We start from the raw sequence: 20,335 nt of genomic DNA, 5'->3' as shown, positions 1-20,335 counted from the left end.
CCTGTGGCAGTGGGTTGCCATGGGTACCGTATGTAGCCAGCAGCCAACGTGAGCGGCCAGCAGCCAACGTGAGCGGCCAGCAGCCGCAGTGAGCGGCCGTCCAGAAGCTGACGAATGATCTGCCTCACCTGGGAAGAGACCAATGACGGTGCCAATTTGGGCCAGTGAAGCAACATCCTCCACATCTAGACTGAAGAACAAAACGAGAGCAACTTGTCTGTTCCCCTTCCCCCAATTCCCCAGCACTGTTCCCATCCCCCCCAATTCCCCAATAAAAATCTTTAAAAACCAAAAAAAACCCCAAAAAACAAAAACAAACAAACAAAAAAGAAACATGTATCTGATTCACAAAAGATGCTAAATAAATGTTCTTTAGACCCCACTCTACCCCCATCACCACTATTTGAGACATGATGTTTGGACTCCCAGAAATAAATGGACTATAGCCAATTTTGAAAGTTGGAGAGGAAACTGGTGATAGTACAGATGTTTTCCAGCCTGTCTCGGGGGAAAGCCTAGAAGGGCAGGCCAAACTCAGGGGTGAAGATATTAAATTAGGTGTCAGGTAAGCAAATGACGCTGGCTGTGAGGAAGATAGCTGAGACAGCAACTAATGTTTAGTGTCACTACATGCCAAGAACTAAAGTAAATGTTATTGCAAAGAACTTTTTGGTAGGAATGGGGACCAAGGTATATCTGAAAAAACTTGGGGGTATGTATCTTCCTCTCATTCCTTCTTTTCTTTATAGTCTCTGCATGTCTTTTCTCTTCATTAACTAGTGAGAATATAAAACAAATGTATGCATTTTTACTGGTTGGTTGTTAGATATGGGCTTATACTGATTCTTAATTCCAAAACCACTAAGAGTTGTAAAAAACACTTCAATGAGAGACTGCATTAGTCTTGATTCTGCTATTAACTAGCTGTGTGACTAAGAACATATCAAAACCTTTCATATTTCCATTTCTAAAGTTTCTTTTGTTCTTGACTATATATGGGTTCATCAGCATCAATGGGAAATACTATATTTTAGATAGGAATACATACAGAAGCAAAATTTTGGTGGAGCACTTACAGAAAGACCCAAATATCTTAGCTGCTTCCAAATAATAAATATATCAGGAAACACAAAAGATGATTTGAAGTTTTAAGGAGGTATACAGTTCATACAGACCTCAAGAGCCTAAAATTCAAAAGGTCCCAACATTTCTTCCTTACTCTATTATCTACATTTCATTGTCTATGTACTAACCCTAAAGCTGGCTCTCTCCGAAGTATTTCTTTGCAAAAACACACATAGCATTCCTATTACCAAGTACAATATTTTAGCCATTATAGCTAGTGTCAAAAAGAAAAAAAAAGAGTATTATTTTGGTTATAATTTAGGTATACGTGGCTCAGTTTTCTCCCCTGACAAACACCAAATTCATGGCAGATGGTCCTGCATCTTTCAATCTAATTTAGTTAGAAGTTAGGAGAGCTAGGGTTAAAACATCTAAATAGATTACACATTAGAATACCCAATGACAAAATACCGAATGCTGTGAAGTGTGTCTTCATCTTTCATCTGCAGCAAATAACCTTCTTTGAACATGAGAAGGTAAACACCTCCAGGTTAATTTTAGGCATATTTTACTATTCCCAGCATAGCACCTCTCAACTGTTCTTCATTCCCTGACCCATTTGAATTTTGTATGCTATGATGAACTTGGGGGCAAAAAGATATATGGGAAGCAAGATTTTATACTCAGAATCAAAGCTCAGCTGAATGCAACTTGGTAGTATGATCTTAATGATGCAATGGCACTCTCAGATATGGACCGAGATATACTGTCTTTGAAACATACAGGAGTTTCTGATGCTGATACCATTCCTTTTTGTTTTAACATAAAACAAAAGCAGTGGGTATTAAGGAAATACTGTCAAAAACTAGGTTCAAAATGGGAAGAGAGCCTAAGTCTGAAATGGAGTTAGGGCTTAAACTGATAGGATATGCAAAAGATAAAATAAAACCAATATTTCATGCATGGTCCCATTTACACTCAGAGTATAAGATGGTAAAATTACTTTGCAGTGCTGTGCTCTTGTAGCCACAATAAACTGCACTTTCTCAGGTTTTCATATGTTAACAAATTAAGCATAACTTTTATTTTTTTAATTTTTTAATTTTTTTAATTTTTTTAGCTGAGCCATCCTGCTACCTGTTGGCAGCTCAGCGGCTGCTCAGCTCGGGCTGGACTCGAATCGCTGTTGCTCAGAGCTCAAACTCTTGAGCGAGCTCTTAACCAACTGAGCCATAAGCATAACTTTTAAATATCTGTTATTTTCCAGGAATTAGACGCACTAAAAGTTCTTTAGAGTGGAGAAATATGGTCATGTAACAAAACTGTGACCTACATGTACAGAGTTTCAGTCTGGGACAATGAAAAAGTTCTGGAGATGGATAGTGGTGAAAGTTGCATAATGTGAATATACGGAATTTCACACTTAAAAGTGCTTAAAGTGGCATTTTTTATATTATATTTTACCACAATAAAAAAATAAAATATTTTAAAAAAGACAAAAGCACCTTCTTCTCTCTGAACCAAGGCATGAAGGACAGTTGTTCCACATCAATCCATCATGCATAGGAAACTACATGAACAAGTAATAAACCTTTGTTTTGCTACTATGACGCAGCGATCCTATCTTGAATATCATTCATGAGCGTTATTTCAAATGAACAAGTGGTTTGTGACAAATTATAAATGAGATCTGATAAGAGCGTTTATGTATTCAATGCTCCTACAATTTGATTATATTTACCTGTGGCTTTAGCCTTTGGTGAGAAAATGAATCAACCAATTTTCTATGAATGAAAGTGTTTAATCTCTTTTATTTCCTTCCTACAAGGAATGTTTACATGACTTGAGAAAATAAAATTTCATAATAATTTGAAATGGGGAAAATTATGACCTATCACACTGGGTAGTAGGAAAAAAATAAGCTTTTTAGTTGGTCAAACAGATTCAAATCCCATCTCTACCCATAACCATATAACCTTGAGCAAATTATTTAACCATGTTGAGCCAGTTTTTTTTTTTTCATCTAAGGAGTACAGAAATACAATGTCTGTCCAGGATGTGAATATTAAATTTTAAAAAATGATTAACACATGTAGGCACTTGGTAAAGTATGCTTGTTTACTAATCTAGAAGCTTTGAACATTTTACTTAATATTATATATAATCATCTTATTTCAGATCAGAGTAATTTTAGAGATCATCTAGTCGAGCGTTTCTCAATCTCAGTACTATTGTTACTTTGGGCCAGATAATTCATGGTTGTGAGGGGCTGTTCTATGCATTGCAGGCTGTTTAGCAGCATCCTCAGCCTCTACTAACTAGAAGTTGGTAGCATTCCCCAGGTGTGACAACCAAAAATATCTTCAGACATTGCCACATGTCCCTGGTGGGGAAAAATTGCCTCCAGTTTATAAATGATTAAGCCTAATGTCCTCATTTCAAAATGAGGAAGCTAAGGCCCAGAGAGGTTATAGGAAGTAAAGGACTGAGGAAGCTAAAATTTAAAAGATACAATTCTAGATTCAGGTGGATTTAGGCCATGAAGAAAATTCCAGCAGTCTGGGGGAGACATTAATAACAAAGGAGGTTCTTAAGTCAGTGAAATACAAATGTGAGTGCTAATTATGCAGATTCTATGGCCTCCGGCATTATTAAAATCCCCTATGTTGTTATAAAAATAGCCAATACACCCTTAGAGATAACCTCCCAGAAACATTTTTGACGAAAAAGGATTTTTAAAAACAGCTGACTTGACCTTTGCAATCTTTTAATACCATCATAATCTTAAGAACGAATGAGGGAGCTCGACACTAATTTATAGGAGACAGTGCTACCCTTGTCAACATGTTTTAACTCTCTTTTTTCCCTAAAGGTCACACCCCCATTAAGGAGTTTTCAGAGATATTAACTGTGCCAGAAATAAAGATCTGTAACTGTCAGCATTATGAACGCTCATAGCTATAATGCTATCTAGTATCCTACTTTCACAGGTTATACGATTAGTACCTGACCTTTGAGTTTGGCAAGTTTTGGTTACTTTACACAGATTACCACAATCAATAATAATAATAATAATAATAATAATAATAATAATAATAGGCTTTCCCATGGCATATTTACAATTTTAAAATACAACGGAACTAACAAAACAATTGGGAGTACTAGTTATATGTTTAATGTTTACTAATTCCTTGACCTTCATAATCGTTAAGTATTCTGTGGCTAGCTAGCTCAGAAAACATGCTTGTGATATTAAAAACTGAATTCGAATCCTATTTAAATCCATTAATTTACTTGATCCCATGAAGCTACTTTGCATTAGAAAGCCACCATGCCATTCATTCCAAAAGGTTGGTAAATGTGAATGGATCCGCCAGACTGGTTTCAGGTGGAGAAGAATCAAAGTTCATATGCTAAAAGATATGTGATGGATACAGTAGGGGGCATGCTTAGTAAATATTTTCACATATTGACACCTAGTAAAGACAGAAGGTCAGAAACTAAGAAATGGTCATTAACCTGTCTCCAAAGATCCCCACCCTGCCAAATGCAGAGAATTAAATATTAATTCTAACAGTTTGCTAATTATTCTTCCTAGATAGCAACAGATTTACAATATAATGTGTTTTAGTGTGCTTGCAGTTTATAAGCCACCATGGGCAGAGTATAGATTTATAAGAAAAAATGGAACAATCCTGATGGTTTAGGAGTCTAACTAGTTATATTTAAAACTGCATTTTCCCCAATTAGTTTATTTATTAATTTTATAATTTTACCATCAAGCACTACTTTGAACTCCTTAATATAACTATCTAATTTGTCTGTATATTCTCAGCACTGAGCACACTGAGCGACACACACACACATACAGGTGCTCAATAAATCATTCCTGAATAAATAAAGGAAAGGCTATTAGCTAGGTTTTCTTATGGCGGACTTGAAACTTGACTGAATATGGAGAAAAAAGGAAAGCCTTGTTCAGTAATTGCTATGCAAAGGGATTATTAACTGAATAAAAAGCCAGAATGTCCTCCAGTCTAAAACAGAACCCATTTAATAATTTATTTTTCTTTAAAGGAAGAGGTAAATAAAAAACAGCGTTTTTATTTTTGTTTTGATTTTTACTATAATTATATCAGGGACATCCATACTAGATGAAAATTCATTTTTGAGCCATTTAAACTTTTTTTAAACTTCACTAAATGAAATATAAAGTATCCTGCAAAATCTCATGACTCCTCTTAACCATAAACTCTGAGTAGGTATGTGTCTTTTCATATGTCTGATCACTTGGCATTTCTTTTGCTTGTTGTTTTGTTTTTAGGCTGATTGCCCAATTTCCCATTTGTAACCTTTCAAAGCTTCTAATCTTCCCTGCTTTGCAATTTCTAATCTCCACTGACATTTGCTCATTACCAACCCAAAACAGATGAGATCCTCAGGAATGTTAGCTATCCTTGAAGATGGATCTGCAAATGCTTTAGCAAGCCACTTTTAATGGTCTTACCTAGAGTGGAATTGTAACAATTAGAATCTTGATAATTCTTTGCCACTTTTTAGAGCAATCTCCTAACTCGGATAAAAAAAAAAGATATTGGCACACCACCAAGCAACATTTTTCTCTCTTCTCCTTTATCCATTATCATAACTGGCAACCATTTATGGGCTTTATAAATAGCTAAACAAAAATATTTTCAGACTTCATAGTGTTTTAGGCAGTGTATCAATGCAGAACTGCAAAGTCATGGTTCATACTGTCAAATCTGAATGAAATCAACCTCAGAGTCTGGCTAGTTCAAAACCTCTATTTCAGAAATGTCAAAACCCAAATCCAGCAAGCTTGGGCTCTTCTGTTCAGGGTCACAAAATCTAGCAGATAAACTAACAACAGAACCTAGGTTCACTGTACCAGACTCATGCACTAGGGCTCTCCTCATTTTATCAGCTAGCAACAGTGTAGACAAAGTATTGCTGCTACATTGTAAATGTTTATCTCTTAAAGTTGTTAATACCTGCACATATTCAAAGATACTATAACCAAGCCAGTGACAGAGCCAGGCAAAAAGCCATTTTCTCCATGAAATACTAGTCCTAAACCTTAATGTGAAAAGGCCATGAGAGCAAAACTGAATTGTGATCTTGACTCCCTATAACACTGTTCTCTCCTTCTTGCTGATTATAAAAAGTTTGGTATAAAAACAAAAAAATCCAAATTTCATATTTTCATCCCAGAATTGTACCAATCCAGGGTGACTGAGAACACTATCCTTTCAAAGGTTGCCTTCAATAAGAGTTAATAAATAAAAAACATTGTATTACAATGTATTTCTAATTTCCATATTTAGTAAGTGGCATTTATGTAATGTGCCTATGACACATATTGTAAGGGACTTTTTTTTTTTACTGCTTTGCCTTTCCTCCAAAGTGAAAGGTGTGAAAAGATATGGAATAGCACACAGGGATGTATTATTCAAGATAAATTCTTTAGGTATAGAAATGTTGAATAACTATAGTGTGCACCTGCAACTAATATAATATTGTATGCTAGCTATATTTCAATTAAAAATTTAAAAGAAAATCATTTTTATGGGATAATTTTAATGGGGCATCCTAAGAAAAAGGAACTTAAAGTATTCTACTCTATTTTGGTGTCCACCATCTTTCACTTTGGAGGCAGGTTAGCAACATAAGGTAACACAGTGAATACTGGAATACGAAATTTATGATGGCAAAATACTGAGATCTTCTCCAGTGAAATCGGTTTCAACCATCTAAGAAGCATTTCTAAATGCTGCTTTAAAACACATTTCAATGGCAAATTTTACAGTTTGCTATTCGTAGGCTATTTACAAGTATATAATACTTTGTGGGAACTAGATAACACTTATACTGAAATAGTCAAGAAATATGTTAGGCGTAATATGTGTTGGTAGGCACAACAGCACTTATTAAAACCAAAACCACCTTAAAGATGGGCCCATAAACCTTGCTATACAAGGTCACACTCTCAAATAACCAAGGAAAATTCTCCAAAGTGATTCCTCAAATCTGTGCTTCTGCCACACTCTCTTCCTCTCCTTTCCTCAGTACAACTCCCTCCTCCACCAGACCCTACGATCGCTAAAATCCAACAGATCCTACTTGAAAGCTCAAGAATACATTCTAGCCTCCCCAAATGCCTGACCTCCTCCTCTCTTCTTAAATAACGCTACTGCCAGTTTGCACACTGCAGGATGCTGAATTTCACCAAAGGGGGTTTTCCTCCCTCTGATTTCTTTGGCTTTTTCTCTTTTGATCTCTGCCCCCTTTTTCCTTCAGTCTTCTTCCCTTTCCCTCATCCTCTGGTTCCACAGCACTTGCACCTTGCCTCCTCTCTTTTACGAAATCAAACCTCAGCTTCCTAGAGCATACTAAGGCGCCCTGGCTGGGAGAGAAATTATGTGGGTTTTGTTTTCTTTTTTCCCCTTCAAATTCCTGCCTTGTGAATACCTGCAGTTCCTTTTCCTGGGGGGGCCCATCCTTTTCGGGGAAGAAGTAGGAAAGCCCCTCTCGACTTCAGTCCATCTTGCACACTCGGGGATACTATGGTGGGGCGGGGCGAGCTTGGCCTTAACTGCGCCACAGCAGGTGGGGGGTGGGGCGCTAGCGAACCGCGCCCAGTCCGATCTCGGGCTGGCTGGAGAGGCAGCGAAAGAGATGGGGCCGCCCCCACACCCCGGGACGGGAACTCACCTTCTTTGAGGCAAGGGCGGGTGTCTACTTTAAAACTACTGCCCCCCCTCCCCGCCGCCGCCATAGTGGAGCCGCCAGAGCCGCCGCCAGAGCCGCCGTCACTACAGCCACCGGCAGGCGAGCGGACTGAGTTGGAGGTGGCGGAGGAGGCAGGCACAATCACTGCCGCCGCCGCCGCCGCCGCCGCCTTCGCCGCCGCCGCCCAGGCGGTGGAGGAGGAGGAGGAGGAGGAAGAGGCGGCAGAAACGGTAGCTTCCTGATAGGAACACTCTGCAGCCAGCGGTGTGATTGTGCTCCGCGTCGCCGCCATCGCAGCGAGACGCGGACAATCGCACTTGCGCTTCGCTCCCGTTAAGATCCTTTAACCCCGCCTCCCGCTCAGCACCGCCCCCTTAGCCCCTCTTTTCCCGGCTTCAGCTCCAGCCTCGGTCTCGCTGCTTCTCTACGCCAGTAAGAACGCTTTGGACCCGCGGGCCACCTCGCCCCTCCTCCCCACTGTTTGGCCTCAGGCGCCTCCCTTGGAGGGGAAGCGAAGATGGCCAAGGGCAAAGGGCAAAAAGCGCGGGATGTGAAAGCACGTGGGCCTCGCACAGTGAGGCTCTTCCCTTGAAGGAGCTCACTAAAACCAGTTGAAGGGGGAATGAATGACTGGAAGCCAATTGATTCCACCTCCAAAGTATCTGTAAAATACATCTCCTGTCTTTTTTATAGTCCTCAGTACAGAGTACAGGAATAAGTGGCATCCTTAGACATGACGTATTTTCATCACGTGCCCATTCACGACTGCTTGTTTATCAAACTACCCATCTAAATTGAAATAAAAACCTGGGAATCTGGCTCCCAACCAAAACACCAGAATATTGCTGATAATTTAAATCTCCTCACCATCTTTTCCCCAATTCCCCTCCCAAAGAAACCAATATCTTGGTTTATATTTATTATTTTATGCTCTTTTTACATATATTTTTATCACATAGATGTATGCTTAAACAATATTGCTTAGTTTTGCTTTTTGGGTTTTTTATTGTTAATTTCAGGTGTACAATGTGAAGGGTGAAAAGGATAACTATTGCATTGTTCTGCACACCTGAAACTAACAATATTGCTTAGTTTTTATTGTTTTCAAATTTCACAAAAATTTATATCTTTTCTAGGTAGCATTTTGGGACTTGTTTCTTTCCCTAAACATTTTGTTTCTAAGCTTTATACATGAAGCTGTAGTTCATTTACTGTCAATGCTATGTAATATCTCACCCATTCCTCTGTTATTTGGGTATGTATCCTGGTGCATCTGTGCAAAAGTTTCTTTTGGGTATGCACTCCTTTCCAGTCTCACTTTCATTGCCCTAGTTGAAGTCTTCATCATCTCTTTTCAGATCTATGGCGTCCGTCCCACTGGCCTCCTTTCCTCTGATTTCAATCCCTCCAATTTATTGTCTGTCATTTATCACTAGCTCCCCATTGCTTGTTGAATAGTCAAAGGTCACAGGTTCGCACTACTTCCCTGACCTCATGCCCTTCCACTGCCCACACCTCACCAATCTTTTACTTTATAATTCAGCAATGTTAAATCTCCTTACAGACTCCTGTGAAGATTACGGTTTTTTCATGATGCAATGTTATTATATATATTGTTCCTTCTTTCTGAAATGTCCCTTTCCTTACTTTAGGCACCTGCCTAGCAAACCCTTATACCCCCCTTGAAACCCACATAATACATCTGTTCCTCCAGGTAACCTGTTCTATCCCTGCTTAAATTTAATTCCACCCTCCTCTGTGCTACACCCATATCTTGTGCATATTTGTATTGTGTGCCTCTCTTCTCGATAACCTGGGACCATTTTGAGACAAAAGACAGTTTGCTTTATTTTTGACTCCTCATGCTCCAGAGTAGCAAAGTTCTAGGGCAAAGGTTGCAAACCAGTGGACTTTAGGCCTAGGTCCCTAAGTCCCTAGATATGGCCTACATGTATGTTTTCTTTAACTGCACAATCTTTTATTTACCTCCTTGTCAACGTTTGAAAGGGGCATTTCATGAAAAAAAAGTCTAATAAAAGCATTTCAAGATTTGGCAGTAGTAGCTGTGCATTCCTGATGGGCAACACCTGGCTGGTGCTGAATAGCGAATTCAGAGACTTGGAGTGCTGGGCTCTTAAGAACATATTCTAGATTGTTTTTGTTATTCAGTAATTTACCCAAGATTATGTGAGTCATCAGGTGGTTTCTCTAATCGTCTATCATGTCCCTCTGTAAATTAGTGCAACATTTACTCATCAAAGAAATTAATGAATTGGTTATGCACAAGAAATATTCCACTGAAATAAGCAGTAGGACAATGTCAGTGGGCATAAAAGGGGAGTGTAATTTCATTCCTTCTGATGTGGGGGGGAAGGAAATCTCTCAAAAGCATTGTTTCTCGAAATCTGCATCACAGTTCACTTTTTAAGAACTACTCAATCAGAATCTCTGCGGAGTGTGCATCACTCAGGATTCTGTCAGCAAAAAAGAAACTGCACTAAGTATCTCAACAAAAGATTTAATATGAGGAATTGGGTATTTTAAAAAATCAGAAAGGTTAAAGGACTAAAACTTGGGGGACTTTTCCAAATATTATCAGCTAACACTGGGAAGCCTTTGTGTTCCCTTCTGTGCTCTGACCTCTGTTGCAGAAGGTGGAAATCTATCAATTACATTTCCCAGACTTCCGGGCCAGGAGGATTCTGAATATGGTCTAGGTCCCACCAATAATATACATTTATATGATATTTTTAAATAGAATGGAGCTAAAAGTCACTCTTTTAAAAAGATTTTTATTAACATACAGCTAACATACAATATTACATTAGTTTCAGGTGTACATCATAGTTATTCAACAATATTCACCTAGCACTACACAGTTATTACCATATTATTGATTATATTCTCTATGCTAAAGAAGTGATCACCATGATAAGTCCAGCAACCATCTGACACTGTACCACGATATCACAATATAATTAACTATATTTCCTATGCTGTATATTATATTCCCAAGACTTACTTGTTTTATACATGAAACTTTGAACCTCTCATTCCCCTTTATCTTCTCCCTGCTTTTTAACAATTACAGATGGCATTCAATATTATTTTATATTAATTTCAGGTGTACACCATAGCAGTTAGGCATTTATATGAGTTACAAACTGATCCCCATGACTAGTACCCACCTGGCACAATACATAGTTATTACCATATTATTGATTATAGTCCTTATATTTACTTTACATTCCCATGACTATTTTATAGCTACCAATTTGTACTTCTTAATCCCTTCACCTATTCCACCCTGCCCTCAATCCCCTCCTATCTATCACCCTGATAGGTCTAGTACCCATATGACACCATACATAGTTATTACAATATTATTGACTACAATCCTTATGCTATACCCTACATCCCCATGATTAATGTGTAACAACCAAGTTATGCTTCTTAATCCCTCCCTCTTTTTCACCCTCACCCAATGACCCTCCCATCTGGCAAACATCAAAATGTTCTCTGCATCTAGGGTTTTGTTTCTGTTTCATTTGTTTGCTTATTTTGTTTTTTAGATTCCACTTGTAAGTGAAATCATATGACATTTGTATTTCGCTATCTGACTTACTACACTATAGATTGACCTCTAGGTCAATCTATATTGTCTCAAATGGCAAGGTTTCATTCTTTTTTATGCTGAGTACTATTCCACTGTACATGTATTGGGTTGTCGGAAAAGTCATGATGTATTTTGTCTGTTTTTCAAAGGTCATTTATTTATATAAAGAACAAAGATCAATCAATGATACATTGCCCGTTTTGTTCAATAACCTTTTGCCATCTTTCAGTGAGCTTCATAATTCTTTGTTCACAGAAAGACCTATCTTTATTTGCGTAAAACTGAACAAAGTGCTGATTTATAGCCTCATCTGAACTGAATGTTGTACCACACAAGGAGTTTTGAAGAGAGCCGAACAAGTGGAAGTCTGATGGCGCAAGGTCAGGAAAGTATGGTGGATGTGGCAACATATCCCATCCAAGCTCCAATAATTTTTAATGGGTGATCAAACTTGCATGTGGTCTCACGATGTCGCAATGGAACACAACTCCTTTACAATTAACCAGCTCTGGATGTTTCTGGATGATGGATTCACTCAAACTGTCCAATTGCTGACAGTACACATTCAAATTGATTGTTTGGTTCCTTGGTAGGAGCTCGAGAAACACGACACCTTTAAAATCCCACCACACTGAGAGCATAACCTTCCTCTGGTGAATGTCTGCTTTCGATGTCATTTGAGGTTAAGATGAAAATATAAGACAATTCATATATTTCATCATTGTGTGAGCAGTAATGGTTACAGATAAAATTACAATAGAATAGGGCCAGCCGAGTGACTCGGTTGGTTAAGAGCGCAAGCTCTGAGCAACAGAGTCGCCAGTGTGATTCCCACATGGGCCAGTGAGCTGCGCCCGAACTGAGCTGCCACTGAACTGCCAATAGGTGGCAAGATGGCTCAGCTGGTGAGAGCACATGCTCCTAACAAAAAGGTTGCCGTTTCAACTCCCACCATGGGATGGTGGGCTACACCCACCCACAACTAAGATTGAACATAACACCTTGAACTGAGCAGCAGTGAGCTGATGATGGGCGGCTAGATGACGACTGGACTTGGAGCTGAGCTAGCTACACCCTCCACAACTAAGACTAAAGGACAACAACTTGGTTGTTCCCCTTCCCCAATTCCCGAATAAAATCTTAAAAAACAATTACAATAACATAGGATGTATCTGATTGGGAACTGATGTTATAAAATTATATTTTTATTGACATGAAAAGTTGTCATGTGCACATATATATTTTTATGCAAAAGAGGTTATACAGAATATTTACATAAAATATATCCATGTATGCCTAATGTGTTTGTCTCACAGCGTACACCTTCGTATATTCTCGTTCTTGCTCTGTGCTCCCCACCCCAATTACACAGACACATAACTTTCTTATCAGCCTAGAGAGGGTCTTAAGGGAACATCCTACCATGTAATTTAACATCCAGATCTCTACCAGAATCACTCCTAAGGCTGCATATGCTACACAAACATCTAGAAAGTTCCAGAAAGTTCTCATTGTTTGAGAACGATAGGAAAGAGTTTCCCATAACCTAAGTTTATATTCTATGATTGGTTATAGGAAGAACATGTTTAGTTATTGGTCACTCAATCACCCAGTGGAGTTCAGAGTCAGGGAATGATTTCAGCACTCTATTTGCTCTTGTTTCATTTGCACCCCTGACCTCTGATTTTTACATTTTATGTTATCCATCCTCTTTACATCACCATGCAACTCTTCCTTTAAGAGATATCAGCTGCCTTCTTAGGTCCTATCTAGGGTTGCTCTTTCAGCTAGAGACTGTTCTCTGCATTCGAGTGACAATGACGTTAAGTAAAAGTAGTTGCACAAGTAATAATGTACAGTAGAATATTTTTTTTTAATTTAGAACTGATCTTACTACCCAGCTAATAATTATTTTTTGGATGTAGTGACTGTCAGAATAAATATCACTGCAGTTTTTTTTTTGTAATTGCTAAAGGGTATATTTCACACGGGTGTTTTAAAAATACTTAGCACTATTATAGAATGCAAGATTTTATGCTATAGGAAGAGTCCACGAATTTAGCTTGATGATATCTGGTGTGTGTGTGTGTGTGTGTGTGTGTGTGTGTGTATACCGAATAGCCCAGATCCAGGTCTTTGTTCTCCTCTTCAACAGAGCCACTCACCACAAGTTTTTTCTTCAGGAAAATTTTTCTTTTAAAATAGTTCCATTCTAGAAGTGTTTGGGTGAGGTTCTGAATATTTTTACAGGGCTGTGTTCCAAAACTACTCAAAAGCATCAAAGGACATTTAATTCACTATAACAATAAGAATTGGCATTTATTGGGTGCTGAACATAATGACAGAGGATGTGACCTACCTCAAGTGCTACAAAGTCTGACTCTTGGACACACACGTGCTGACTCTCACTTTAGTACTCAACCCAACAGACCTACTCCCTGAGTATTTTGCCTTGTCAGCCTTCAGAGACAGCACAGATGTCAGGTCCCCAGGAGGAAAGAACTTGCAAGTACATAGCAAGTTTATATAGTAATGATTCTCACAGTCCTTCCCCAGGACCTATGGCTATTTACTTAGCTAATTGTACACTGAGGAAAAATTACCCACGTATTTTTAGGCTTTTGGACATGGGGTTCTAGTGGACATTGATGCCTGAAGACGTGAAGCATATTTATGGCCCTCTTTTGGAGAGGGAGCATATGAATTAGCCCAGGACTGACTCACTATGGTTAAAATGTGTCTGTCTGTCCAGGTCTGGATCACTGTTGTTCTAATGAGTTAATGAAATAATCTGCTTTTCATCTCCCTGATCCACAAATATACAATTAGAATTAATATATATAGCACATGGAAGAACCTCCATATTGGTTTCTTAGCCTGTAAGGGAAAACCTATCATTCTGGGGAAATCCAAGTGGAAGTCTCTAAAGCTGCTAACACTCTAACCAAGAGGGTAAATTAAAAAGCATACAAAATCCTGTGGGGAGTGGCAGAAATTTGTGCTACCTTTAAAGATTTAAAGGATGCAGGGATAATGACGCTCATTATTTTCCCATTTAATTCATTAGTCTAGACCATAAAAGTCACTCCAGAGGGATTATGGAGGAGAGTAAACTACCACTCAAACAAGTGTAAGCCCCAATTGCAGCTGCTGTATTCAGTGTGCAATCTTTGCTAGAACAGATTAACACAGCTTCATGTGCATGATATGTGGCCACCAATCTAGCAACTGAGTTCTTTCCCATCCTTCCCATGAAGAACATCCAGGTGCAGTTCACATTCACATAATTTGGACAACGGAATTCATTTGCATAGTAAATTGTCCCAGGGATACATTAACACTCCAATTCTGTTATAATATAGTTTGAAAAGGTGTGAAACACGTGGCCCACTATATAAATTACATCATGTTAATTGTATTATATAAGAAAGAACTGGCAGGTATATTTGAATAATCATTAAAACACATGTACTCCAGAGGATGGGAGATAAACCATCACAGATTCACATCAGTGAAGTTTTTAGGTGTCAAGTGGTCTTGGACATCCTGGGACAACTCTATGAAAACACGGGACACATTATAGAATTTTCAGCCACTCACTATCAAGTAAGATAGATGGCAAACGCAACAGACCTCTTCAGATTGTGAAGGCAGCATTTTCCAATTTGGGAATACTGTTCTGATCCATTTACTGAGTGGTATGCAAGGGTATCAACTTTGAGAGGGGCGTAAAGTAGGAAAAGGCTCTGCAGCAAGTCCAAAGGGTATAAGCAGCCCTGCTGCTTGGGCCATATGACCCAACAGATCCTATGGAATTAGAGGTACATGTGGGGGAAATAGATGACATGCGGAATTTATGGCAAACCTCAACAGGAGATTTACAACATAACCTCTGATATCCTGGAGAAGGCCATGCCATCTACAGTGAAGAATTAGACACTATATAAAAAAGAGCTCTAGCATGTTATTAAGCCTTGATAGAGACAGAGTCCCTGATCCTATTACACCAAGTGGATATACAGCTAAAATTTCCCATCATGAGCTGGGTGCTGTCAGAGTCATAAAATAATAAGCTTGAGTGTGCCCAGCAACAATTCACTGTAAATTGAAGTGGTATGAATGGAATTGGGCATAGGTAGGTCCAGAAAACACAATTAAACTACAGGAGGGGGTGGCCCAGGCTCCCAAATTATCAAAACTCTTGTATCAGAGCCTCAGGTCTCACCTCATACTTATGGCCATGGGAGATCCCTTATGACCAGCTAATAGAGAAAGAAACTGACCAAATCTGTTTTACAGATGGGTTGGCCCAATATGCAGGTACAAGTTGAAAATGGAATGCTGCTACACTAAGCCTCACTCAGAGGAAGTCCTAAAAGACATCCATTTTAAGGGTAAAGCTTCTCAATGTGCATAGCTGTGAGGAGATTATCTGCTTATTCACCTTGGTTCAAAGAGATGTAGCCGAAGATAAAAATATATGTGAACTCACAGACAGTGGAAAATGACTTGTCAAGTTGGTCAAGGTCCTGGAAGGAGAAAGATTAGAATATCCAGTACAAGAATGTCTGGGGAGGAGGCATATGGATGGACTAATTTGACAAGTAATTTATGAGTTTTTCAAGCTGAGGTCTTAGATATTGTGGAGCTAAGAAAAGCTGTCCCCGCTCTGCCTTATCAAATTCCTGACTCACAGAGCTGGTGAGCAAAATAAAAATTTTAATGTTACTAAATTCTATGATGGTTTGTTACAAAGCAATAGATAACTGGGACAGTAGATATGAAAATAACTTCTTTTGTGTCATTTTGAAGGAATGAATGGTGAGACCAGTTTCTGAAAGTACCCAATGTAATAAACTCTTGGTTTTCTTATTTTCTCCTCCCAGAGATCAAGTAAGGAAGGCTTCATAGCTCCCATTTTGAAGATAGGCAATCTGAGTCACAGGAGGTAAGTTACATTTCCTAGGATAAACACACACACACACACACACACACACTAATCTGGAGACTATATGTACAAATATTGTTATTGGTTTATCTTGTGATGAGAGGATAAGAGGCAGCAACATAGAAATTTCTTCTTATACAGATATATTTCTCCATTGCTTTGTATTTTTTGCCCTAAATATATTAATTTTGGTCATCAGGAAAAGAAACTGATATAAAAATTTTAAATGTAAGATAAATGGCATTTTAAATTGAGTCAGAAAAATGATTTTTTGCAAATGTATTTCCTTTACATTTAAAGATGTTAAGTATGTATCACTGACAAAAAAATGAGGTTATAAACACCTTTTACAAAAGGATTCCACTTTTTGTTCAATCATACATCATCGTACATTTATAGGGTTTTTAATGGTCACCCGCAGGTGTGGAAGCATCCCATTCTACACCTCTGCCCCTCTACCTGTCTTGATGTGTCCTCTTCTTTATGTCTTTAGTCATAGGGGTTCTGTTCAGTTAATCTTAGGATGGTTCTCAAGGTTGATAGCTCTATAATTTGGCTGTAATTCCAATGTGCTCATGAGAGGTGGCAGACACAGCGTTTACTTACTCTGCCATCTTGGACCATCTCTCCCAGCAGTATTTAGTTTCGTTGATGTGACAATAGCTAGAATTAAGGCACTGAAAATAGGAATAGAGAGCAGGAGACAAATTCAAGTACTAACTAAGAGGTAAGACTTGGCAGCTGAATGGATGAAGGAGAATGATAAGAAGTATCAAAAATGACTTCCAAATTCCTGACTTGGACTATGTGGCTGGTATTGCTATTTGTTAAGATAGAAAAATACTAAAATCAAAATAAATGAAACAGATTTGGGGGAAATTGAGGAAAGGAAAAAGGGAAAGACATATTTTGTGTGCACAGTTTGATGTGCCTGAAGGCTATCTTAGAAGCAACTGAGTGTGCAGGTCTCCAGATTAGGAACAAGATATAGGATATTTCAGATTTGTGAATCATCAGCCTATAGGTGGCATTAAAGCTGAGGACCTGGCTAAACTCATGTAACAAGTGTGCATAAAGTGAAATGAGAATGAGCTAAAAATAAAACCCACCATGTAAAGGCTAGTATATCAAGGGCAGTTATAGAAAGAAAAAAAACAACAGCAAAGGAGATTTAGAAGCACTAGCCACACTGGATGTGAATCACAAGAAAATTGTTTCACAGAATCAAGTGTAGGAAGTATCAATTTATGAAGAGTGCAAATAACGTAAAGACTAAAAACTATCTGCTGGAGTTAGCCTTGGTAAGAGCCATTTTACTGAAGGTATTTTGGTGGGGAGGACTTATGTCTACAGTAGGTAGGAGAAGGAATGGGAAGTGGAAACGTGCAGATAACTATAACAGACAATTTAAAAAAAATTTTATTAAATGTATTGGTTAGTAAAATTATATAGGTTTCAAAAGTATAGTTATATAATACATCATCTATATATTGCACTGTGTGTCACCCAGAGTCAATTCTTCTTCCATCACCGATTCTTTAAAAACATACTTGATTGTGGAAACAGTGATCAAAGAATCTTTCCATCTTGTTTATTGACTATACTGAAAAAGCTAGTGGGTAGTGAAATGTCCAAGATCCAAGTAGGTGAGAAAACAATTTAAGGAGCAAGGTCCTGAAGTCTTAAGAGAAATGGAAGGGAGTTAGAACACAAGTGAAGGATTTAGTTTTGAAAGGGTAGGTCTCCATTCCACTGAACTTCTCAGGAGGATTGTAAGGACGAGTATACAAATATTGTTATGAGGGTGGGAGGACGAACTTTAGGGAATCCCATTCTGTTCTCTGTTTTCTCTGACAAGTAGGAGATGAGGTCATTTAATGAGAGCAGAGGACTCCAGGAGTATAGTGAATATCTAAACTAACTATTGGGTTAAAGAAGAAAGAGTGTCAATGAGGGATACATAGAAGCAATTCTTGATAGCACTGAAGGCCAAGTTAAGGCTGTGGATTGTAGTTTGTAGAGGCATATGTGCTTGGATATATGTTATTTTCCTAAGCTATGATTATTGGCACCCTGAATGGACCTGGCCCACAAGCAGATAAGCTAGCAGGCAGTCAAGGTCTCCCAGCTCCATGGGAATGCTGCTTATCAGACAGCCAGTTCTGTACACTGACTGGCAGTCAAGGCCTTCTGGCTTCTTGGGAGAGTGAATGAGAGCAGGCCTGCAGGGCCTGCCAGATTATTTCTCCCATAGAATGCTCTTTGTTTTGTTGTACCTATATAACCTTGCTTCTTCTCCACCTGAAGGCAGAGTGCTACCCCTTCCAGCAGGCCACCTCCAGAGACTCTCCCCAGTCTGTAAGTCTCAATAAACCTATGTCCCACACTCAGACACCTGGTGTGTTCTTTAGGCTTGAGGCTTTTCAGGCACAAATCTTGGAGTAACTCGGACTCCATCTGAACACACCCTCAGAATAGAATGGTCAAGGAGGATACAAGGCTGAGAGTATTGGCAAGAGAGAGGGTAAAGTTATGAATTGGCAAGATATAGAAGTGAAGACAAGAGACTGTTGATAGAGAAAACAGAGAGTCAAATACTTGAGGTCTCTTTGAGATCATATACTAATTTTACTGGAAATAAAGTAAAGAGGAAAGTAAAAAGGTAGGAGGTGGTCATTTAAAAGTAGCACTAGAGGGGCAGGCCAAGTGGCTCAGTTGGTTAAGAGCTCACTCAAGAATATGAGCTCTGAGCAACAGTGTCATCGGTTCAATTCATGGCCTGAGCTGAGCTGCTGCTGAGCTGCCAACAGGTGGCAGGATGGCTCAGCTAAAAATAAATAAATAAATAAATAAATAAATAAATAAATAAATAAATAAATGTAGCACTAGAGTCTAAGATGTCAGAAATATAAAAATTATGAATGATGACTGTGACCAGGATGTGGCCATGAGAGGATATTTCTGATATGGAGGAAAGGTGGATTCAACTGGAATTGAGTAAACCAAGAATCTGTGAATTTAGGGAGTTAGTTGATTTGTGTAAATGGATATTGAATGCAGTGAAGATGAGAAAGATAGGTTAGATAGTAAGAACATGAATATGGAGGAAATGACCAGGAGGTTGGTAGACAGTAATGATCAAGTAGTGTAGCTGATTATATATAATCAGATGGCATAGGAGGAAGTTTTTATATTAGGCTATAAGAATTATTTGGAAGTGGTCTGAGTCATCTCTAGGACTGTAGTATGGGGTCTTGAAAGAACCATCAATTTTCCCATAAAAGCTTCAAGAAAAGGAAATATCCTCAAATGAGTGCCAAGTCCCAGTTGCAAGTATTCTGCAAAGAGCTGGAGAATACAGTAGAGTTTTCATCCAATGCACAAGGTTCAGAGGAAAGGAAGTGCTCTGGTTATAAAAGTATGTGGGACTTGGGGAGCTAACATTATGGGCAGAGGTAACAAATATGGGGTATCGTGGGATTCTTTGACTTCAAATTTTTAGGAGGAGCTCAGGAACAAGCGTGGTCTCAGATGGTATAGAATAGAAAAGCAGACAGAAGGGGGTTTTGTTCCAAGATACACTTGGTGAAATGTTTGGAGGGCTCAGAAGAATTCCCAGTTTAGAATAACAGGCTAACTGAATCAGTTGATCCTCAGACCCTCACTTCTAAGGGAGAAACAAAAGCAGCCTTCCAGGAAATAGGGAGAGGTTGGCCACAACTCTGAAATGATCCTTACTCAGTTGTACAGAGTTTAAGGATTGGATGGAACTGGGGACCAGTGCATTGGAAAAAATTATGTAGAAGTAATATTTTTTCAATATAAACAATCTTTATTGAGGACCTATAAAAAGGGCTAAAATGACACAGACCAACCTGGCTTATATAATTATATAAATTCCCAGAAAGTCAGCTCTGCTGCCTCAACTGGCACCCTTAATCATCAGACATGTGTAT

General features: G+C 38.7%; 1 protein-coding gene across 3 annotated transcripts in view; it reads right to left on the bottom strand.

Annotated features, from left to right (window-relative positions):
* The window catches only part of ZMAT1 (zinc finger matrin-type 1), a 58,217-nt gene extending 50,275 nt beyond the window's left edge, over window positions 1-7,942 (bottom strand). For all 3 annotated transcript variants that reach the window (XM_019634402.1, XM_019634404.1, XM_019634403.1), the window contains exon 1: window positions 7,798-7,942. In XM_019634402.1, coding sequence (XP_019489947.1) covers window positions 7,798-7,861 — 64 coding nt within the window. In that variant the 5' untranslated portion in view covers window positions 7,862-7,942. The remainder of the gene's footprint in view (window positions 1-7,797) is intronic.
* Between the last annotated feature and the right edge of the window lie 12,393 nt (window positions 7,943-20,335).

This window comes from Hipposideros armiger, unplaced genomic scaffold (genome assembly GCF_001890085.2).
Source record: "Hipposideros armiger isolate ML-2016 unplaced genomic scaffold, ASM189008v1 scaffold_1637, whole genome shotgun sequence".
Classification (NCBI taxonomy): domain Eukaryota; kingdom Metazoa; phylum Chordata; class Mammalia; order Chiroptera; family Hipposideridae; genus Hipposideros; species Hipposideros armiger.
This window is presented reverse-complemented; position numbering and strand designations above follow the sequence as displayed.